Here is a 24,722-nt window from a genome sequence, read left to right on the forward strand (position 1 = left end):
TCCCACCAACATAAGTCTGGGATGGAATATATCCAAGTTTTTCAGTAAGATGGTCATTTTGAGAGCTGCAATGTGACCTTAAAAAACATCACCCATATTGCAGCATCATCCCTTACATTCTGTAACAAGGACTCAAGTACCATAGTGAACAGGCGGAGGGGCATTAGACACCCTGTCCTAGTACTTCTATGGATTGCTATGGTCTCTGAGAGGGCACCATTTACCTTGACCCCTGCCGTGGAGTTTTAGTATTTGGTCAAAACCCAACCAATGCTCTGTGGCCCAAACTTGAATGTTCAGAAAGTCCTGCTCTCACTTCCATGCCTACACCATCAAATGCTTTTCAATACCCAATAATAACAAGATCAAATCTTCCCTCCTCGTCTGGCAATGTCAATAATGTATAAAGCTGTCCTTGTATTATCACTTCTGGACACCCATAGGTAAAACCTGTCTGATCCACATTTAGTAGAGTGTGGAGTACTGGGTTTAGTCTGTTAGCTAATATTTTAGTAACAATTGTTTCATTAAGGTTGAGTAGTGATAAGAGACGCAGGATGTTGGCTTCTAGTTGGTCTTCAGGGACTAATGAGCTAGTAGCCTCCTCTACTGAAAGGGTTACAACTTGGGTCTCTCCAAAACTGTTAGTAGAAGGTGGCGGAGAAGCCATTTGGGCACAGTGCTTTAGGTATTTCTAGGTCCTTGATCGCCAACAAGAGTTTTTCTTTTATGACTGGCATTTCGGTAGCCGTTTTATCCTCCTCTCCCAGGGTGGAGATGTTAGTGGAATTTAGATAAGCCTCTCTTGTTTGAGAACTTGTTTTTGCCTACTTCATGTACAGTGCTCGAACGGAGGAGAAGCATTGTCTTTCTCCCCTTCTCTTTGGTAAGGTACATGCAATACTGTGGTGGCTGCTAATTTGACCATGCGGGCGAGGGCAAGCGGGCCACACACGCACGCACGTAAATACTCACACACACTCATCTACATGCACAGTCAATCACACCCATACATTCACAAGCACATACACAAGCATACGCACCCATTCACTCACTAATACACATATATTCATACATGCACGCATGGACCAAACATTAGAAACAAAGACAAACTTAAAGGCTGCAGTGGTGATGTCAGGTAGCTAATGGAAAGCCTCTAAAGTTCCTGGAGGGTTGGGACTGCTGCCCTATCTCATAGGCTGGCCTTGGGTAAGCCAATGAGTGGAGGCAGCAGTCCCTTACTCATTACAGAGCAAGATGGGGTCAATGAGAGTTGCAGATCCCACCCTACTTTGTGACGAGGTGTCACTGATAGAAACTTGGTCCAGGGCACTTCAGGGCTTGAAACTGAAGTATCCATGTCCAACTCTAGCAGTGACGTGTCTCGTGGTTATGAGGGGGAGGATCTCCAAGCGCTTTGCCAGGCTGAGAAGATTCATGCTCACAGTGCTGTGAAATCAGGCTAGCAAAGTTCAGCTCAGACAGCCAAGTGTGTGGGCACTTAGTGCAAGTATGGTGCCTGGCTGCCTGACCTAAACAAGAAGTGTGCCGGTCAGGCACAGCTTTGATCAGCATGACAAACACTCTTCATGTTTGCAAGAAGGTGGGGTGGGGTGGGTGCGAGTCCCTCCGTCCTTAAGGATGAGATGCCCATGATGTTATGGTTATCTTTAACTTTCTGCTAAGACTCCAAGCCTGAAATGCTCATGATTTCTTAGCTACTATCTTAGCTTATTATTGCCCTCCTGACAGTACCATCGTAGTGTAGCAAGGATAAAGTTAGCCTTTTCTAGGACCTCTGGTTTAATTTGGCCCTTTAATGCTGTTAGCTGTCACCATACTGCCCCAGAGAGATCCTAGTTGTTTTGATTATCCAGTGTCTGTGTTTGTTGCATGAGTGTGGTGCACCAGGGCTTCCCTCTTTGTTAAGTCAGACTGCTTCCTTAATAAGAGTGCCTTGAATAAATGCTATTAATTAACCCCATACTGCTCTCTTCCCCACATCCACTGTGTCACTGTTTTGTAACAATGAAGAAAGTTAACTATCGCCTGAAAGAAAAAGTTTTGAAATGCAAATTTCATTGATGCTGATGGAGGTATTTAGTGATAGACCAGCACTGTATGTGCTTGCTTGATGATTACCGGTTGTGCTGATTAGGCTGAGGACCTGATTAAGAGTTTGGTAGACAGAGGAGCCTGTCCAACAAACTGACAGTCTGACAGTCTATTTAGAGTTGGACGGATCATCATGTTTATGACAGTGGTGTAACACAAAATGATGGAGCTCCCCCTGCACAATATGATGAGGGGCCCCAGACTCTCTCATATCTCTCATAGGAATCTGAAGAAACCCCTCAAAAGGATCCTCTCCTTTCTCACTGGTCGCACCAAGAGAATCCGCCTCCCACCTTTTACCTCGGAGCCCGAGATCATCACACGTGGCATTCCGCAGGGGTCCTCAGTAAGCCCCAACCCCTTCAACATGTACATGATGCCAGTGGTCGAGATTGCATGCTTTCACAGAGTCAACATCATCTCATACGCCGATGACACCCAGCTCATACTCCCCCTCTCAGAGGACCATGCCACCCCCAGAGCTAACTTTAGCAGTGTCATGAACCACGTCAAGGAATGGAGATCCAACTGCCTGAAGCTGAACACGGGCAAGACAGACGTTATTATTTTCAGAAACAAAACCTCCCCCTGGGACGACACCTGGTGGCCCTCCACACTCTGTTAACCCTGACTGACATTGCCCGTAACCTCAGCATCATCATCGACAGTAAACTCTCTTTCAAGCAACTGATAAATGCAGTGGCCTCCTCCTGCTTCCAAGTCCTCCGCATGCTACAGAAGATTTTCAGATGTATCTCCATTAAAGCCAAAAAAACAGTAACCCAAGCCCTTATCACCAACAGACTGGACTACGGAAACACCATATATGCCCAACTCCTCCACCACCTTCAAACCATCCAGCACGCAGCAGCAAGACTCGTTCTTGACCTCCCTAGGCGAACCTGCATCACCCCCCTCCTAAGAAGTCTTCACTGGCTGCCCGTGCACATGAGGTGCAAATTCAAGGTTCTCACCCTTGCGTACAAAGCCCTCCACAGCATCAGACCCAGTCTTATAAATCACAGACCCTCCTTCTACCAGCCCACCAGAGAACTCCTTTCAACCTCCCTCTCCCTCACACAAGTCCTGCGTGCTCAACACAGCTGCTGTGTTGGTCCTTCCTTCTCCTACCTTGCCACCCAGTTCTGGAACAACCTCCCCCTCCACCTGCGTATCATTCACACCCAACTCGACTTCAGGAAGGAGCTCAAGACATGGCTCTTCGATGTGAGGCTATCAGCTCGCAGCAACATCCCTCAGCACTTGTATAACCCTGAGGTAAAAAGCCACGCTTTACAGATACTGAATGATTGATTGATGTCACACAGCTATTCATTGGTCTTGGGCTGACTGGGGGCCTCCTGAATGACTGGGGACCCTCTGAATGTTTGGGGGTCCCTGCACCGCAGGGGCTATACAGGCCTACCTTATGCCCCTGGTTTCTGTTAGCAGTGCCCTGTTGACTATGCCATTGGGAGCCCTACACCGATGGCCCGACAAAGATGGATCCTCAGTGTACGTACATTGGACCATTCACCCTATTTTAAATGGATAGTCTAATGTATTTTATTTTTTCTGTTGAGGACCCTAGTGGAAACCAAGGCAGTTCCGAATAGAAAAAGTAGAAAAATGACCCCATTTAGGAAATACTTTGTACATCAGAATAGGAATCGCAAATCAGTAATCCCTAATTGCGATTTTTTATATTGGGGATCGCAAATTGTGTTTTCTACAGGGTAGAAATCGTAATATGCAATTTCCTAAAGGCCTTTGTACATCAAAAAAGACCGGCTTGCATTTCTTAATTGCCCGAAATACGATTCAAACCGTTAAAAAAATGCACAAGGGCTTTGTACGTCTGGCCCAAGGTGTTGGCATGTAAGCTCTAAGGGAGCTTTCTCAACCCTCTTACAGAGAGGAACCTGGGCCCCACTTGGAATCTTCCTTTTGCCGCTCACAGTGTTCCCCTTGGCAAGAGAAACGCCTGGTAAGGTACAATTGGGAGACTTTAAGACTAGCAAAGCAGTCATACGATTATCCACCAGTATTGAAAGGGAGTCTGTGCCTGCTGTCCCTGCATGGGAGCTCTATTTCTCGCAGGGATAAGCTCCTGTGCTGCTGGAAGCCAGAAAACAATGGTATCCGTGTCTTAAAACTGGGCAATGCCTGGCAGGCCAGGGCCGGAAGGGATTACCTCTATTCCCTGAGTTGTGGGTCTGTGTCCTCAGTTGGCCGAAGACGCTGGCTCGCGCTGTTTGTTTATGTTCTTTCACCAAACACGGATCTCGATATTATGGCTCCCAGGACAGAATTTAAGGAGTCTGGCAGTTAATAGGAACAACAGTGACAATCCAAATAGTGTTTTTGTAAAGTGAAAAGGTTTCCTTAAGCTTCGCTATTACACACAGGAAAGGTAAAACAGGGCCTATAGCAGAGCAAACACACGTGAGCAAGCAAATGCACACAGACCACACACGAATGAGACTAGAATAGTGTGGCGCAATATCCTATGACAACGTGTCCTAAGTATTGTTACAAATATGTCACCTTGTTGGAACTACTTATAGAAACTCACACCTAGTGGGGCAATATTTTTGTATTTTGTGATATTAGGTCCACAAAATGTATGAAATACGATTTATTTGTTTTTAACTACCTGACACACACTAAACACACAGCGAATGTATACTGGGTGAAATAGCTATCAGCTGATAGATCATTAGGTATCTGAAAACGTATCTTTTCAAAGCAATAGTGTTGCATTTACCCACACCAAGCCACAGTCACCACCAAATGCTTGCAGGCATCGTGCAACAGGCTGATTTTGCTGGAATAAGGAGAAATGCAATGCAATAAGGGACAGTATTAAAGTGGCTGATAAGCTGTACGCCATCATAAATGTGCCACACTAGAACCGGTCACACTTCCAGTGTTTGATTTTACACCTGCACTATAGAGGAAATAATCAAGTGCCTGCGGAAAACTAAGGCCCAAATTTAAGAAGGCCTGGCGCCACATTAGCTTAATTTTTTTTACGCTAATGCGGTGTTAGGCTTGCACAATCACCGCGCCATATTTACAAAGTGGTGCAATGCGTGCATTGCGCAACGTTGTAACTCTTTGTGCCACATTATGCATGGGCCATGCATAATGTATGCAAAGAAGGCAATCTGGTGCAAGGAGGCCCTCTCAAAAATGGTGCAATTAAATCTACAAGATTTAATTGCACCATTTTTGGCATCATTTTTAATGCCTGCTGAAAGCAGGCGTTAAAAGGACGCACCCATTGTAATCAATGCTCCACTAGCATCAACATTTTTTATGCTAGTGGAGCAAAGCGCCACAATAGAGTCAAAACTTTTAATGCTATTGTTTCTAATACCACCATAGTGCACCGTATGGCGTTAGGGTAGCACAGGGGGAGGCGCAAGAAAAGTGGTGCTGCATTGGATATAGAGTCACTTTTCTTAAATTCGGCCCTAAGATTATTCAATTAGTATTAGAACATTGGAAGTTGGCAGCTCCATTGAAAACAATGGAGTGCTGCGGGCTTTTACTGGCCGGTAAAAGCCCGCAGCGCCAACATTCCAATGGGCTTTGTTCACAGCAGCAGCTGTGAACAAAGCCTCATGGAGATCGAGGGGATTCTAATCCCCTCGGGCTCCGTGAGCAATTTGTTTTTTTTAAGAGAACATTCTGCCCTGAGTGGCAGAATGTTCTAATAGCCTTAGAACCCGCCATAGCGGGCTCTACCGGCTATCAAAGGCCCTTTCCCTTGTTAAATGCCCTCGCCTTCGGCTCGGGCATTTAACTCGGGAGCGGGCCTTTAATAGCCGGTAGAGCCCGCTACGGCGGGTTCTAAGGCTATAGTCAGCTCCTGGATAAGTAATTCCCACATTGGTGAAACCATACGTGGTTCCTAGGAGGAGGGGGATTCTCCTCGTCTCCTTTACCAATAATGACAACAGTTCACTATTAGAAAGACCCTATATAAACGTACACAAGCCCATTACTCATAGAGCCACTGGAGACCTCCCTGTCCTGGCTGGCTTCTGGGGAATCTTTAGTGTTGACTATAGATTCACATGGATGAATCTAACAATCACATGTTCATCAGTCATGGTTTAACCCCTTCCTTGTGACTGAAATTACCCTCCATGATGTCACTGAAAACATCCTGGTTCGGATCATAATACAGTTTTGACTGGCGCTAGATCATGTCCTTGGTGGTGAGTGATTATCCAGTAGAAAACAAAAAAGTAGTTTGTATGTTATATTATCGTAGGATTTTTGTTGTAGGAACGAGACTGCTGGACTTTGGCGGCTACACCCCGAGCGAGGGGGACTGAGTTTAAGCCCACACCGTATGACAGCTATCAGCCTAACCCTTTCGGCTAGCTAGCAGCTCCTCACCAGTACCCAAAAGTAAAGGTGATTTGTGGCAGCCAATCGCAGGACACTCTAAGAGTTCTCAGGGAAGTTGTGGTGGAACAGATCTTACCCCTTTCTCTGCAAAGATAAACACACGCAGGACTTGGTTCAATATGTTTTATTGAAGCAACTGCAGTCTTTGTAAAAAAATCCATGAATTGCGTTATCAGGATAATGAAACACAATACTATTATTGCGGTGACTATGAAAGTGAAACAAAAGATACGTCCCACCATACTGTCACAATATTGATTGTAAAATCCCTACCTGCACTACTAAGATGCTATATGAGAGTGAATCTGCCAGTCTAGTCTCTAGGAAACTCATCCCCCATACCTGTGCTATAGGTAGAGAAGAGGTCTGTTGATGAACTTGAAGTCTTCCCAAATGGATGAAGAGAAGACGCAGAGTTTCAGCAGAAATTGCAACAACAGTGTGGAGCATGAGAGGGCAAGCTGGCTGGAATGTCCCCTCTAAAGTGTTAGGGGCAGTGTGGTGCTTTATAATAAAACATCTTTTGTTCTGACTTGACAAATTTTCTATGTAGAGTACACAATGTACTGTTTGGACCGGCAATACCCAGTAAACTATTGTGTTCAGCATTGGGTTGAGCACAGGATGAAAATGTTGTGTAAAGAAATGAATAACAAGTTCTGCATGGAATGGCAGCTGATAAAAACATAAAATAACTTCACAAAATGAAGCTTTGCAAAAATAATCAAAGGAATAAAAGTGAAATGTAATTAGGTGAGAGGGCACAGGCCTTAGGCCTAAAGCTAAAATAATGTGCCTGGGTAAAAGCTAAGCTAACCTCACAACAATATATAAGTTCACATGTAAACAAGCACTGTCTGAAATTCAGTAGTCTTCCAGTTAGGGATGCTGCAAAGCCTTTCACAATAGAATATGTATTTCCACCTGCACCTGGGTTCAGCTGATTGCACGACAATTTCATATACTAGCAGTGATGCGAGGTCTTAGACCTGGCATACTGGGGATGGTTTCTCCCTCATGTAGTGCCTTCAGACTTCCTGGTTTTGCTGGCTACATGTTTGCTGGCCTTAGGGCTCTAAGCACTTTACCACTGCTAAAGTGCTTGTGCTCACTTCTTATAACATGGTAACATTGTCTCATACACAATTGGCATACTTAATTTACTTGTAAGTCCTAAGTAAAGTGGCACTATATGTACCAGGGCCTTTAAATTGACTACTAGTAGTGGGCCCGTAGCACTGATTGTGTCATCAACTTAAGTAGCACTTTAAACATGTCTCAAGCCTGCAACTGCAACGCACAAGTGCAGTTTGACTGCCATGTGGACTTGGCAAAATAAACCTTTTGCTAAGCCCAAACCTTCTTTTTCAGTACGTATAACTCACCCCTAGGGTAAGCCCTGGACAGCCCCATGAGCAGGGCAGAGTGTATTTAAAAAGTTGTTAGTGAGAAATTCCTAAATAATTTTTTCACTAATGCAAGGCATTCCTCACCCATTGGATAACATTGGATGTATCTTATTACATTCTATATGTGTACTTTTAAAAATGGGAACAGGTAACCTCTTAATGTTTGGTGTCTCTGGAATCACAATTTAAAATCCTAACTTATGGTGAAGTTAGATTTTAGGTTGTAATTCTGAAAATGCCACATTTAGAAAGTAGCATTTTCTTGCATTAGCCATTTGGTGCCTGCAGCCTGTCTCTGGGTCACATGACCTAGCAGTCGGGTTTTGTGTATTCCTCCTAGACAACCACACACAATGAGGAGATTAGGTGTGACTGGGTGGGCTACCGCTGGCAGGATGAGAGGGAGGAGCTGGGCCTCACATACACATGAACTAGCTGTGTCCTGTTCCCACCCAAAGGGCTGCATAAACCCCTGTGGTTAGTCTGGAGCCAGAGCCAGGACCTGTGGATATTCTAGTAGGAAGAGGGACTGCTCTGCTGCTACAAGGACTGACACTCTGCTGGACTGCTGTTTTAAAGAAACTGCTGCCCTGCTGCCGACAACAACTTAATCTTGATCCCAGGACCCCAAAGTGACTCTAAGGGATGCTCTGTTGGCCTCCTGAACTGAGCCTCAAGTGTATAAAAGGCTTCTCAAACATGTCCTGGACACAGCTGCAGTGAATTCCTCAACCCCAAGTCATGCTTTGCAGGTCCTGGATCCTTGGTGTGGCTTAGGGGCTCTTTAATCAAGCTTTTGGGCTGTTCGTGACTGCAAAAGGGCCCATTAGCCCCAAGACTTCACCACTCACACTGAAAATCAGAGCAAGCCATGGCCAGCCCATCTCTTTGCACTGCAGCATCGACCACTCATGGGTGACCATAAACATAAAAACACCAGCATGCTCGTCCGCAACACTTGGCCTCTGTGCACCACAGCTACAACGGCCTGTGACGTTCACCTTGCAACCCTCTCCAAAGCGACTGGGACTCTTGGAACAAAACCTGGGAAGGTAAACCTTCAGCTAGACTAATCTGGGACTGTATCCAACCTGTGCTCTATCTAATTCGGCCTGAAGTTTTGACTTTGTACCAGTCAATCAGTACCAGATATATGCAATAGGTGCTTTGTGCTTTTAGGTGTTATGTTACACATAATTATTTAAAATTTTACAAGTCCAGTTCTACTGATTGGATTTTTGTTGTTTAGGTCTTGTTTTATTTATGGAATGCTGCTTCATGTTTCTAACCTGATGTGAGATACTTTTTTGTGTGGTGTTGTCAGTGTTTTACTGTTTGAAGCGTTGCACAAGTACTTTATACACTGCCTCTCGATTATGTCTGCCTGCTGTGTGCCAAGCCACTAGGGGGATGAACACAGGTTAATTTGGGGTTTGCTTGTGCCTTACTTACCCTGACAAGGCTTGGGGTTGCTGCTTGACAAGGGCTCAAACCGCAGACAACCAGTAATCCAATTTCGCACATAGGTGATCGGCTCACAGTGTGTTATTCTTACGTCTGACGCATGCCACTTGGCAGGGCTGTTGCCATTCCACCCTACCATCTACCGACAGCAGGGTCCTCGGAACTCTGATCAGAAAGCCCACTTCCTATCTAAGTGTTGATTAAACCTCTAGATTAGTGACCTTCTGTTTCAGGTGTTTTGAAGCACTGTCAAGATATTTTCTCTCCTTGCTCAAAAGGGTGCCATTTCTAAAACATTTTCCATGGTCTTTGTTGCTTGGTTTACGTGGCAAGAAAGTGTTGTTCAAAGTGTCACACATTTGGTTGTCAAATATCACTCATACGTATACTGAAACCTTGAAAATGTCACAGAAAGGCAATCTGAAATCTTGGCAGTTATGCTCCTGTTCCATCTCTCTATGTCTATATTTCTATATTTATCCCTCCATCTGTCTATCTCTCTATCTACCTTTGCAACTCTATTTGTCTGTCTCTCTTTGCCATTATGTCTATCTGTTTGCCCAATCCTGTCTGTGCAAGCCTCTGTCTGTCTGTGCAAGCCTCTGTCTGTCAGTCTATGCAAGTCCCACCTGTCTGTGTAAGCCTCTGTCTGTTTGTCTGTGCTAGCCTCTATGAGGCCTGTGCACGGCTCTGTGTCTTCCTGTGCAAGCCTCCATGTCTGTCTGCCTTTCTTTCTGTACGAGCAAGCCTTTCTGTATGTCTGTCTTAGCCTCTCGGTCTGTGCAGGCCTCTATCTATCTGTGTGCCTTTGCAAGTATCTGTCTGCAAAAGCCTCTCTAACTGTCTCTGAAAACTTCTCTGTCTGTGTGTCTGTGCAAGTCTCTCTGTCTGTCTTTATGTGCAAGTCTATCTGTTGGCTAACTTTCTGTCTGTCCCTACAAGCTTCTCTGTCTGTCTGTGGAAGCCTCCGTCTATCTGTTCACACCTCTCTGTTTGTAAGAAAGCTTTACAAAAATATTACAAAAAAGTATTAGCAATTGCATTAGACTGACAGCCAAAGGTAAACTAATTGGCTTTTAAGGTTTGGTGTTAGCTAAGACCTTTGATTTTTCTACAGTTATTTGAATAACATAGTTACTGATAGGGGTTTTCGGCCAGACATCAAACATTACCCTGTTGTGTCATTAAAATGTTTCCAGCTACTGCAGTATGCATTAAGGAGCAGTGGGTTAGCACATTTAAGCCACTGGTTAATTCAATTTGATTTACAGCATGTGTCGTTTCACAAGGGAGCATACAAAAAAGTTAGATGGAATGCTTGAATTAGTAACAGCCAGTGGTAATTACTTGGGGCCACATCTCATTCCATCATTATTCTGCACAATATCACCTCAGCTTGGGCCTAGTCATGTGCAAATTAGCCTTGATCCTGCTCCAGTGGGAATAGTCCAAACTACTAGGCCAGGCCCTCCCTTTAAACGAAACACAAGCGACCCAGGAGTGATTTCGCCTTAATCAGGGCTCAGCAGCCAAGTATAGCTTTTACAAGGAACGAATACACACACAAAGTAGTCCTCTTTGGCATGAGGCAATACTATGTTAATTTGTGCTTTTTTTAAACCAAAAAATATTTTTGGCTTTAGCCAATGATTTTTTTTTAAACTGATTGCTTGGCTGCTTTCCTAACAATAAGTGTTTTCGCAAACTATGACAGAATAAAACAAGAATTGCCAAATCCAAAGGGCTGGAGGCCTAGGCCAGACCTATTGGCTTTGCAAATGCTTGTTTTAAAATGTGCTCTATGGTGCATTATGATGTAATCCTATTAAATATAATGATAAATTGTGTTGACTTACGTTAGCATTCATTCACTCCAGAAAATAAATGACGGGCACTCTCAGGGTTAGAAATGCATCAGGGTTTTAACCCAAACAAACAAATGGGTTTCGGCTGCGTGCCTTTCTCAATATTCAAGATTCAGTGATGCAAGCAGCAGCCCTGCCATGTTTCTCAGGTCCACACATGATGTGCTGCTCCATTCTGGCATTTTTCTCTGGATTCTGGGCTTATAGTCTTGTTTTTTCCCATTATAAAACAGGACTACAACTCCCACAATGCAAGAAAAATAACAACACATAGTTATGGGAAACTTGGCAGCTATGAAGCAGTTACTTTTGGGCATTACGTATAATGTCATTGGAGGACCAGGTATCGACATAAACAGAGGACTTCAGATCTTGGTGCAAACTGTTTCGCTACATGACAGCCATCTCATAAGATCTTTCATTACTTCATTTTTCAAGGTAGTTTTCTCTGGTAACTGTTGAAATACTTTCCACATTCAATTAGCATACATGCAGCTGTCTCTTGGTAAGGGATGCAGTGGGGTAAGACTCCGGAAGGCTTGAATGTTGGGCAGGTTTAGCTGCAGAGCAGGCAGGCAGGCAGAGCATCTAAAGGGCCTTGACTAAGTTCATGCAAGGAATGAATTGAGCAGCATTCCAGCTTCACACTCTGAATACAATTCAGCAACAAAGGATCCATGGAGGATCAAGCCTAGAAAATGATCTGAAAGCTGATGGGTAGCTTCTTTTCATTTCCATGAAGATGGGCAGTTGGCAAAGCCAAATGGCCAATTGCTGGCTACTACATTCCACAGCAAAGTGTTAGTCAAGTTTCCCTCCCTTAAAGATCAGTGTAGGATATCAGGCACATCTGCCTATGTACAAGGGTTTGAAGAGAACCATTGAGGCCTTCTCTGGTGGGAAGCTATGTGGATTCCTTCAAGGGGGCCACAAATAGAGAGCAGTGAGAAGAGAAGAAATGGGTATTTCTCTGTGTGCAGCACTCATCCCCCATATTGCAAATTAATTTGGCTTAGTCCAGTGGGTCATGGTGGCATACCTGTAAGCCAACACATAAACACCTGGTAATACCCATACCAGGTAGCATTACCACCCCATTACCAGTAATTATATATGGGTTTTGGGAATAGAGGTGGAATAACATGCAACACTCAGTATTATCACTGGGTAAATTACTGCATGTCTGTTTCATTTTTCCAGTATCTTCTAGGTTCACTTGTTCCACCTACATTTGGCTTTTAGCAGTGGGGATACATGACTAGAAAAACAGGGGGTGGTCTTGGGTGCAGAACTCAGTCCAGAAACATAGCTGACGAGTTCCCCAGGTCCATGCATGACTAGGTAGGCCAGCCTAATCTTTTTCTTAGAATTCTGAGATTTGTAGCTTGGGTTTCATATTGGGCTAACTAAGGCTAAAACTCACTGAAGTATATGACAAGCATTGGTAATGCGAATAGCAGGGGCATAACTTCAGGGGGGTGTTTGGGGTGGTTCACCTTTCTAATAAATGTATTTCCTGATAAATAGTTGGGTACAAGTTCTTTCAGTCGGTATGTTGAGGACTCTATCGGATTTCTCCAGGATTGTTTACACACAGACAAAAACGCATGACACACTCTGTCCTCTCTCGCTGTTTGGAAATACTACAAAAATGTTGCCTATTTCACAAAATAGTGTTTTCTCTCACTTAGTGCCCTACCAATCCACATTCCTCTATGTTTCCAATGCACTCTAAGCCCTTCTGGTGCGCCCTGTTTTTTATATAACGTATTCCAACATTATGTGTCAGCGTGATTGTTGGGAAATATGAAGCTCACCCTCCCAGTCAAACAGAGCAATCTACGCCTCTAGCGCATAGATCTTGTTTATGAAAGCCCTGTCAAGCAAGAACTAAAAGTCCTTGTACTTAATGACTGCCTTCTCACATCTGTGCTGGTGCCAGAGAAAAATATGTTTTTTAGAAATTATCTACTTACCTAAGACACTTTTTAATAGCAATACAATGACCTGTGCGCCCTTGAAAGTTCCATCCCAAGCAGCTGGATAAATAAACAAAATGATCACAGCTGAGTGAAGGGCGATCGCTTTTTTGGTGGAACCACACATGGTCTGCCACACCTAATCATTTACTCCTAGCTCCAAACATGTGGGCAGAGCCAAAGGCTGTCTCTCCTGGAGGTTCTCACATAATTGTCTGGAAAGCTGCACTGCCAAGCCAGACCATAAAAAAAGGACTGGTATAACTAGTCAGGTATGATCCTGGGAAAACTTGGCAGGGATGTAGCAAAGCATGCAGAGTTACCAATTTAACCCTCAAGGTTCAACGCATCCATTCGTTGCCAACCAACAACGCCCAGGCTGCGTAAATTAATCATTTCACAGGGACCTGGGAGCTATGAAAGCCCCCTAGTAAATGCAAGAGTTGCTTCTTTGCTTGGCACTCTGGGACTTGCAGTTCTGTTAATATACTAGGCTGAACAAGACTAAGGGCCAGATGAATCATCACGGCCCTTTGCGAATCGGAAATAGCGATTTTTAAGAAATCGCTATTTCCGACTTGCAAAGTGCCATGTATCACATTTGCGATTCGGTAATAGTGATTTCTTAAAAATCGCAAATGCTATTACCGAATCGCAAATTGCGATACCAGCCCCATTCGCAGCTAATTAGCTGCAAATTATTTGCATTTCCAAAATTGCGATTTCTGAACAAGAAATCGCAATTTTGGAAATGCAAATAGGCAGGGTGCTGGGGGCCTAAGGCCCCATCTGCTGCACCCCAGATATGTTTTGGGGGACATGTAAGGTGCACACATGTCAAAAGGGCAAGTGTGCTTTACATGTTCAATTTAAAAATGCATTTTAAATGCATTTTTAAATTTTGCACCAGGTTACCACCTGGTTTCATTCCATGGTATTTTGCATGAGCAAAATGCCATTCTGCCAAAAATCGCAATTTGCCTTTTTTTGCAGCATCGCCTTGCAATGTGGATTTTGCGAATCACAAATTGCGACTCACAAAATCCAGGTCGCAACGCAAAAAAATGCAATTTTAGCGATTTCTTATTTGTGGTCTGCGAATGCCTTTCATGCATCGCAGCCCACTTTTTTGCACTTGCAAACGGCCGAATCTTGCGATTCGCATCGTTTGCGAATGCAAAATATATTTTTTCATACATCTGGCCCTAAAAGTCTCAATGGAAAGGAAAAACCTGCAATGGATCATCTACTTACGATGGACCTGGGACGCTAGAGAGCTCCGCAGATTGATCATTACAAGCCACGTGAATACATAGTGTAATGTATTTTGGTTTCCTATACAGTCGTCTAATGCTCTGCGAGAGCTGACAGTGAATCCACACTTATTCTTTCATTGAAGGTCTGAATTATTGCAATAACAAGGTCCAACCTGTGGGGGGCGATATCAGTCGTGGAGCCCAGCCAAAGGGAGGATTAGATGCTTAAATACTGAGTCCGGCAAATCAAAATAATCTTAAATCTAATCCTAAAAACTATTTGTGAAATTCCTGGGTTATAGTTGTTAAAGGAAAAAAGGCAGAGATGTGAATGAAGCGAAAAGAGAGGGAAGAAAGTGCGATATGGAGGTAGAATGAGAGAGCAAGGGAGAGGGAGACAGCGCAAGAAAGAAACGATAAAAGAGAGCAATGACGGGAAAAGAGAGAGTGGCAGTGTGAGAGAGAAAGAGAGAGGGAGAGCACCATTGAGAGAAGCAGAAAACATGACAGTCGGAGGTACAGCGGAAAGAGAGCGAGACAAAGTGAGTGAAAGAGAGAGCAGCAGAGAATAAGAGAGGAGAGAGCAACAGAGGGAGGGATGAAGAGTGTTGCTGGAGTTTACAAATGCTTATCCGACTGAGGTTCGCAGGCAGACCTGATCACATGCCTACCGGAAGGCATTTAAGAGTCTGTCACAGCAAAAGGGCCGAGGGTGAAGCTGCTGTAGGTGCACATGAGTGAAAGAGGACATTAGGGTGAAGCAATAGAATGTGCGCATGAAGGAAGGAGGGTCTCACTGTGAAGTTATAGAATATGCACATGAATGAGGGAGGATCTCAGGGTGAAGTTATAGAATATGCACATGAATGAAGGAGGAGCTCAGGGTGAAGTTACAGAAGGTGCACATGAATGAGTGAGGGCCTCATAATGAAGTTATAGACTGTGCACGTGAATGATGGAGGGACCCAAGATGAAGTTATAGAATGTGCATATGAATAAGGGAGGATCTCAGAGTGAAGTTATAGAACATGCTCGTGCATGAGGGAAGGCCGCAGGGTGAAGTTATAGACTGTGCACATGAATGATGGAGGGCCCCAAGATAAAGTTATAGAAAGTGCAAGTGAATGAGGGAGGATCTCAAGGTCAAGTTATAGGGTGTGCACATGAATGAGGGAGGGCCTCATAACAACGTTATAGACTATGCACATGAATGATGGAGGGCATCAGCATGAAGTTATAGAAAGTGCATATGAAAAAGGGAGGATCTCAAAGTGAAGTTATAGAACTTGCGTGTGCATGAGGGAAGGCCTCAGGGTGAAGTTATAGACTGTGCACATGAATGATGGAGGGCATCAGGATGAAGTTATAGAAAGTGCACATGAATAAGGGAGGATCTCAGAGTGAAGTTATAGAACTTGCTTGTGCATGAGGGAAGGCCTTTGGGTGAAGTTATAGACTGTGCACATGAATGATGGAGGGCCTCAAGATAAAGTTATAGAAAGTGCAAGTGAATGAGGGAGGATCTCAAGGTCAAGTTATAGGGTGTGCACATGAATGAGGGAGGGCCTCATAACAACGTTATAGACTATGCACATGAATGATGGAGGACATCAGCATGAAGTTATAGAAAGTGCATATGAAAAAGGGAGGATCTCAGAGTGAAGTTATAGAACTTGCTTGTGCATGAGGGAAGGCCTCAGGGTGAAGTTATAGACTGTGCACATGAATGATGGAGGGCATCAGGATGAAGTTATAGAAAGTGCACATGAATAAGGGAGGATCTCAGAGTGAAGTTATAGAACTTGCTTGTGCATGAGGGAAGGCCTTTGGGTGAAGTTATAGACTGTGCACATGAATGATGGAGGGCCTCAAGATGTAGTTATAGAATGTGCACACGAATGAGGGAGGCTCTCAGGGTGAAGTTATAGAGTGTGCTCATGAATGAGGAAAGTCTTCGGGGTGAAGTTATAGAGTGTGCTCATGAACGAGGAAAGGCTTTGGGGTGAAGTTATAGACTGTGCACATGAATGAGGAAGGATCTCAGAGTGAAGTTATAGAATGTGCACATGAAGGAGGGAGGGCCTCAAGATGAAGTTATAGAATGTGCACATGAATGAGGGAGGCTCTCAGGGTGAAGTTATAGGGTGTGCTCATGAATGAGGAAAGGCTTCGGGGTGAAGTTATAGACTGGGCACATGAATGAGGAAGGATCTCAGAGTGAAGTTATAGAATGTGCACATGAAGGAGGGAGGTTCTTCAGGGTGAAGTGATAGATTGTACACATGAGTGAAGGAGGATCTCAGGGTGAAGTTATAGAATGTGCACAAGTGAAGTAGGACCTGAGGCTGAAGTTATAGAATGTGCACGAGTGAAGGAGGATCTGAGGTTGAAGTTATAGAATGTGCACATAAAGATCGGAGGATTTTGGGGTGAAATTATAGAATGTGGACATGAGTGATGGAGGATCCCGGGGTGAAGGTGTAGAATGTGCACATGAATGTGGGTGGATCTCAGGGTGTAGTTACAGAATGTGCACATGAATGAGGGAGGATCTCAGGGTGAAGTTATAGAATGTGCACATGAATTAGGGAGAATCTCAGTGTGAAAATATAGAAGGCAGACATGAGTGAGGGAGGATCTCAGGGTGGACTTATAGAATGTGCACATGAATGAATGAGAGTCTCAGGGTGAAGTTATAGAATATGCACCTGAATGAGGGAGGGCTTCAGAGTGAAGTCATAGAATGTGCAGATGAACAAGGGAGGATCTCAGGATGAATTTATAGATGTGAACATGAATGAGGGAGGCTCTCAAAGTGAAGTTATAGAATGTTTTCCTCAGTCAGGGTCTGTTTATGAAGCTTTCCAACCTAAACCAGAATGTAAGTAAAACTGAATATCCACTTCCAGGAGTTGCTTATTCTGTTCTTGCATGAGGGTCTAAGAGTGCAGTTGCTCAATGTCTACCCAAAGAAGTTACAAAGTCTGTGCCCGCATGAAGGTGAGGTCGGAGTTAGAAAACGTCTTCAAGATGGAGTTAGGCAACTGTACCTGCACGAGAGTCTAGGAGTGGTGTAACACAAATCTTCCCGTTGGAGTTGTACTGACTGCCTGCATGAGGGTCTGATGGTGGTGTACCTGCATGAGAGACTGAGCATGGATTTATACCATGTCTTCCAGATGGAAATACAGAGTTTGCAACTTCATGAGGGTCTGTGAGTAGAGTACCTATATGAGGGTCTCAGGTTGAGTTGAATAATATCTGACCAATGGAGATACACAATAGGTGCCTGCATGAAGGTCACAGTGCAGCCTTACATAACATCAACCTGATGAAGTAACTGATTCTGTACATGCATGAGTATGCATGTGGATGAAGCAACACAACACCTACCTGATGGAGTTACACAATCTATCCCGGCATGAAAGTCGACATAGGAGTAACACAGAGTTTTCCATCAGGAGTTAAACACTTGGTACTTGCGTGAAGGTTTGAGAGTGCAGTGAAAGAACGTCTACCCAATGGAGTTACACTGTCTACACCAGCATGAGGGTCGGAGGGTGGATTTGGGCAACATCTACCTGATGGAGTTACACAAACTTGCACCTGCATGAGGGTGGACCTGGACAACCTTTCCCGATGGCATTAAACAACCTACTGGCATGAGGGTGGAGTTTGACTAAATCGCCCTGCCGAAATTCCAGTCTGGACCTGCATGAGGGTCTGAGGGTGACAATGGACAATGTCTACCCGATGGATCTATAGATGGATTTAAACAAGCAGTACCTGCATAAGGGGCTGAGTAGCAGTGAACAATGTCTGTCTAATGGAGTTACACAGTATATATGTGCATTTGGGTATGGGTGGTGAGTCACTCTACATCTACCCAATAGAGTTCCACAATCTGCATTTGCATGAGTCTCAGAGAGAGAAATATTTACTTTAGAGTCTGAGGATGAGTTACACATTTTCTACACGATGGAATTATACAATCTGTGTATGTATAAGGGGCTGATGGTAGATTACCAAGGTTTAATAGCTGCAGGAAGGTCTGAGGGTGAGGTAAATGACAAAACAAGATGGAGTTACACGTTTGAGGGTGGCAATACACAATGTCTACCTGATGAAGTTACACAGTCTGTATCTGCGGGGTCGTCCGAGGTGGAGTACCTGCATTTGTGTCTGAGGGTGTAGTTACACTACATCTACCCAATGGAGTTTCACAATCTGCACTTGCTTGAGCCTCTGAGAGTGGAGTACCTACTTTAGAGTACGAGGGTGAGTTACATGTTGTCTATATGATGGAATTACACAATAAGTGTATGCGTAAGGGTCGTGGGTAGATTACCAAGGTGGAATACCTGCATGAGAGTTGGAGGGAGAAGTAAACGACTAAACCAAGATAGAGTTACATAACTGAGGGTGGCATTACACAATGTCTACTTGATGGAGTTACAAAGTGTGTACCTGCAGGGGGAGGTATGGGGACCTGAGGGCAAAGCACCTGTAGAGCCTGCATAAGTGCCTGAGGATTGAGCATCCACTTGAACGTCTATGGATGGATACATACAAGGTGTATCCAATGGAGTCACAGAATCTATATCTGCTTGAGAGAGTGAGTATCAAAGCACCTGCACTAGGGTCTGAGGGTGAAGTCAAACAACGCCTCTCCGATGGACCTGTAGAGCCTGCATAAGTGCCAGAGGATGGAGCATCCGCTTGAGGGTCTAAGGATGGATTCATACAAGGTGTATCCAATGGAGTCACAGAATCTATATCTGCTTGAGGGAGTATCAAAGCACCTTCACTAGAGTCTCAGGGTGAAGTCAGACGACACCTCTACGATGGACCAGTAGAGGCTGCATAGGTGCCTGAGGATAAAGTGTCTATGGATGGACTCATACAAGGTGCATCCAATGTAGTCACAGAATCTATATGTGCTCGAGGGAGTATGAGGGTACCTGCATGATCTCCTGAGGGTGGGTTTGCACAACATCCAGAGTTACACAGTCTTTACCTGCATGAGCCTCCCGTAGTGCAGCTGAAAGTTGAGGGTCCACAGGTTGCCGATAAGCGGGAGGGGGGGCGGCCCCGGAGGTAGTCGGCAGCTTTGACACTTCAGTTTTACAAACTGGAAGATTAGAACAAACGCTGCCAGGATTAATAAACCTTCACAAGGTCCCAACATGTCGCCTGCTTTCTGCTCCAGAGGAAAATCTTCTGGGTTCCGTAGGATGTTAAAACCACTTGTTTTTCCTTATTTTGGTTGAACAATATCAGCTTCGCTTCCATCTGTCTCCTTCCCACCGTCTCTCTGCGCCCTCTCCCAGTTTCTCACCTCTTCCCTCCCACTCTAATTCTCTGTTTTTCCCTTCACCTTCTTTGCTCTCAATTTAATAGTGCTTTATTGGCACGCCTGATTGTGTTACAAGTGAATCCACAGTTATAAAGATTTCCCTCTTTAAGAAGGCTTATGTTTTGTTTGTTGAGTTTCTGGTGCTCTTACAAGCTAACCACTGTTCTGTTCCTTATTTTTCAGCTCGGCATTTTGCCCAGCATCATGTGAAACGGGCTAGGCACATTTGCCCCACATCCTTCTCCGGTGGTTAATTTGTTTTGCTTGAAGTAAAATTCAATGAACATACTTTGTCTCCATTGACAAAAAGGAACATTAATGTTTGTGAAGGTAAAAGAGCAACGGTTGCTGCTGCAAGAAACTAATATAGGGAAATGACACACACAATAAGTAGGGCCAGATTGACAAAAAGAGGCGCTATATTAAATGCTGCGGCACTTTTCTTGCGGCCCTTGCGTCTCCTTACCGCCACCAGGTGTGCACCATATTTAAAATATGACGCGGCATGGCACAGGGTAGGGGGCAATAGCGCCAGAATTTCTGATGCTATTGATGTATTTTTTTTGCGCTAAACCCTGAACAGTACACAGAGTCCATTGAAAACAATGGCACCCCCCTTTTAACGTCCACTCTGAACAGGCATTAAAAATAGTGAAAAAAAGTGATGCAAAACAATCTTTTAGATTTCTTTGTGCCGTTTTTTCCCCCCGTAACGGGCGAACGCCCCCCCCTTGCATACATTATGCCTGCCGCAGGCTTAATATAGCACAAGGGATTTACAAAGTGGCTCAATGCATGCTTTGTGCCACTATGTAAATATTGTGCAGTGATTTTGGCCTCGTTGGGCCACATTAGCATAAAATAAATTACGCTAATGTGGCACAAGGAGGCGCTTGCGGCTTTTAAATATGAGCCATAATATGTTAGTAGGTAGCACCTTGACGCAAATTAGCACAGTCCCCAAAACATCTTTGAGAAACTGATGTTCTTGCAGTTATACTCTTCGATGTCAAGTTCGGTGGGTCGTCCTATCTGTCTGGGTTCTACATGTAATATTGTTGACAGATGCGGTCTCTGCTTTTCTGATCTGCTTTTTGACTGTGTTCTTTTTCAATATCCATTCTGTGGCCCCTGGTACTGTATTTGGTCATTAACTGTCTATGTTTGGTTTATTTAGGTCAGGGCGGAACTATCAGAGTTTCACTGCATGGAATTCCTCAGAGTTACAGAAAAACTCCACAACATTCCGCGGAGTTCCGCGAGTGGGCAGAATTGCAAACGTAGCGCTGCTAGTGCTGATTTTTAGTACTGGGAGCTTCGTCATTGCTGTAAAATCAGCAGCCTCGAATGTGCTGCTCCTTTTTGCCACTCAAGTAGATTTCCCACTCGATCAGCAGCTTTCTCAACACGAACGGTCGTGACCTGCCGCGACTGCCCGCATTGTAAAATCTCGCCGGGAGGTATTCTAGCACCTGAAAATCACACTGGGGACATAAAGTCTCACTCGCGCTCACAAGCTTAATGATTTTGTCAGAATTCCGGTGCTGATGAACAGGAAGGCTATTTGGTCTTAATTCCACTTCCTATCTCTTTCATCCATCACTGTATACTCCCTGTCCTGTTTTCTCCCTCTGACGTGTTCTTAAATTCATCGCTGCTTTCCCCATCTGTCTCTGTTTACTTTTCTTTCTCTTCCTCTGGCAATAAATGTAGTGATGAAAAATAAACACCGGTGCCAAAAATAAATCCCAGTAGGCCCCACCTGCACGCATAGGCTAAAATAAAGCATTGGTTGTCTTAGTCTCTGATATATGGCCATCAGCTTCCTGTGCAAGGCGGTTAATTTCCACATTGTGTTGTGTTTTTGTGGCTGCAACATCTAAGATGTACCTGAAACTCTGCACTCACTCTTCTAGAACATGTACTTAGTTCTGGTTCTGCTCGACAGGTGTTATTGGGTATGAGTCTGTGGATCTTGGGTACTTCTCTACAGAAAAGCAGCTGCATGTTTCTGGGGTGCTGATGTACCATTTGCTTTGGGACTGGGTGTAGGCAGACCCCAGATTATACTGAAGAATGAGAAATTGGTTTAATAACTCCCTTTAACAGTCACATCTGAGTTACATAAGGTTGGACAGAGGAGCTCTGCCTTCATGGACCAGTGGATTTTCTTGTAGGCCTTTCATGGTTTAAATGAAGATCCCTGAGTAGATGCACTTGCCTGTGCCTTTCAGATCTTCCCTTATTCTCCCCTTGTTTCACAGACTTGATGCTCAAGTTATTTACTGTCACACTGCATTCTGCCGGAAATGCATACTTTTGAGTTTGCATCTCTCTCGCTCGCCCACTCTCTCTCCCACCCCTTTTAATCGAGTTTATTTCAATTCAATATTACTTAGATGTTTTGGGCACTACCTGGACTGAGATGAATTCTCTGGTGCCATTTTGGCTAGGTTTGTGCGATACAAATACCACAACCTTACTGCGTTTTCTAGCATATTTGAAGATGCAGGTCTTTTGTTACTCTTTTAGATAAGTTAGTAGAAGACTAACCAATACTAATGGTTTGTTGTTTCTTCGTGTTTATATCAGCCTAAGATAAAGTCTAACTTATTTTCAATGAGGACTCTATCACATCATTGACATACCCAGATGTGATCTCCTTTCCACCCATACTAGATCATCCATACTGGATCTAGATCGCTAGTACGTGAACACTGGTCCTGTATTTGGGTAGGTTGGCTTCTGGTCCCACGCTGAATGCTATGATGAGATTTGTAGGGGTGTCAGAGACTAAATAGCATGTCATACCTCTGCCTTTGACTTGCATTAGCGGTGCATTTTGTTTTTGTTTTGGTCTCCAATGTTTGGATCGCGTGTACTTTCCATTTTGGTGCGCCTGTGGATTTTAATTCCAGTCATTCATTGGTTGTTGTATGTGTTGCAAACATCCCTAAAACTGTTCCACGTGAAGTCTTTGACAGTGATAGTTGCATAGCTGGTGGTCTCTTTCAGAGTTAATTGTGTGTTATTTAGTGCATTTGTGGTTCATTTTTGCAAGTCTCTTTTATTTTCCTTTATTCTGTGCTGGGCTCTACCTTGTTTTCTATTTTAGTCTTTTGACGTCTGTGTAGCTGGAGGTTTTTTTCATGTGTTTTCTTGATGTTTTATTGTTTCATAAGTGGTTTGGATTTCTTGGGGTCTAGTATGTAAACATTTGGTTGCAGTTATCATATAGTTATGCTCTTCTTGTTGTTGACATTACTGTAAGGGATATCTTGGGTCACATTGCCAGTCAGATTGCTCTTGCTCTTGCATGGTGTTTGGTCTCTCTTCTCCTCCCTCAATGTGGTCTGATTGCCACATGTGGACTGAAGATGTTCTCACTTTGGGTATTTTTTTAACATTAGTAAACAGAAACCATTCATTCCATCACTTTGTGCCAAGAGAGCACGTGTGTACAATAATATGTAGTAACTCCCTTGTTGGAAAATTGTCCTTTCTGTAGGGTCATCCACAAAGTTTTTCCTTCATCCTCCTATTTTTTCTGACTCTAGGACACTGATTGTGCCACCCCCATAAGTAGTCCTTTAACAATGCTTCAGGCCTGCCATTGCAGAACGTGTAAGTGTAGTTTTTCACTGCCAAATCAACCTGGCAGAGTAACCTTTTTGCCAGGCCCACACCTTCCTTTTATACATATGTCACATGTAAGAAATGGAGCTCCTGGTTGGCAAGGGTATGTACCTAAGCCAGGCAGTAACTACCACTCAAGTCAAGGCAAGGGAGCTACACACCTAAAATAACTCCTGCTCACCCCCTTGGTAACTTTGGCCAGAGCGGTCAGGCTTATGTGTAAAGCATTTGCACAGCACACACAACCTAGTGACACAATAAATACACCACCAAAGAGACTTCACAACAAGTTATGTACAAATAAACTGTATTGCTTAAGAGTAATAGACCAAAACAACATGGGGATGTGTGAGCCGGGGGGAGGAAAGCCCACACAGCTTCCTCGTTGGCGGGGAGACCTCTCCCGATCTCCCCATATACAGCGTTTTGTGGGTGGCAGCTGGCGAACATGCAGCACGGCCACCACCAAAGCAGTGCAGCTCTTCTGGGAGCAGATTCTCCCACTGGAGGGACTGCAGCTCCGAAAGGTAGCACAGCAGCCATGTTTCTGCCACAGAGTCAATTTTACCCTGGCTCTCCTCGAGCCCAAGGGGCGGGCTGTGGCAGACTCGTCAGCCGGTCTCCTTCATGGTGTCTCCGGCAGAGAGCAGACTCCTTTCCTTTGTTGGCTCGGGCAGCGGCAATGAGTGTCCTCCGAAGTGGATGCCTGCTTAAGTCGTGGGCATACCAGAGGAGTGAGTCTGCACTCCTCTCAAATCCGACCAGCTGTCATTGCCGTGCTCTTTTGTCTTGTTTCCCGGATGGGGGAGGAGAGACAGCGCGACCCCCAGGGTTGCAGCGCAGAACTCAGACACACAGCCAGGGACAGGGAAGCTCACCACGCGCTTCCTGCAGGTTGAGGGCAATGCTTCGGAAAAAGATCATACTGCTCACCTCATGCTTGGAAACTGAAAACAGGAGGGAAGGGGGCACCCCACCCAGCCTCCGAGAACAACTGTAGAACATCAGGCGGGAGAAAGCAGCAGACCAGAACACCAGGGTCCTTGCAGGTAAAGCGGCAATCCTTTTTGTGGCTCAGCAGGCCACAGGTTAGCACAACAACAAGTCAGTCCAATGGCGTTTCTTTGCAGCATCACAGCCCCCTGCAGCAGCATCTGTTCCAAGACCATGCAATTCCAAAAACATGGGGAACAACCTCTGTACTTAGACTCAAAATG

General features: G+C 44.5%; 1 protein-coding gene across 2 annotated transcripts in view; it reads right to left on the reverse strand.

Annotated features, from left to right (window-relative positions):
- The window catches only part of LOC138266549 (cytochrome P450 2J2-like), an 87,669-nt gene extending 67,833 nt beyond the window's left edge, over positions 1–19,836 (reverse strand). For both annotated transcript variants that reach the window (XM_069215403.1, XM_069215402.1), the window contains exon 1: positions 19,531–19,836. In XM_069215403.1, coding sequence (XP_069071504.1) covers positions 19,531–19,701 — 171 coding nt within the window. In that variant the 5' untranslated portion in view covers positions 19,702–19,836. The remainder of the gene's footprint in view (positions 1–19,530) is intronic.
- Positions 19,837–24,722: the final 4,886 nt, after the last annotated feature.

Source organism: Pleurodeles waltl, chromosome 11 (genome assembly GCF_031143425.1).
Source record: "Pleurodeles waltl isolate 20211129_DDA chromosome 11, aPleWal1.hap1.20221129, whole genome shotgun sequence".
Lineage (NCBI taxonomy): Eukaryota > Metazoa > Chordata > Amphibia > Caudata > Salamandridae > Pleurodeles > Pleurodeles waltl.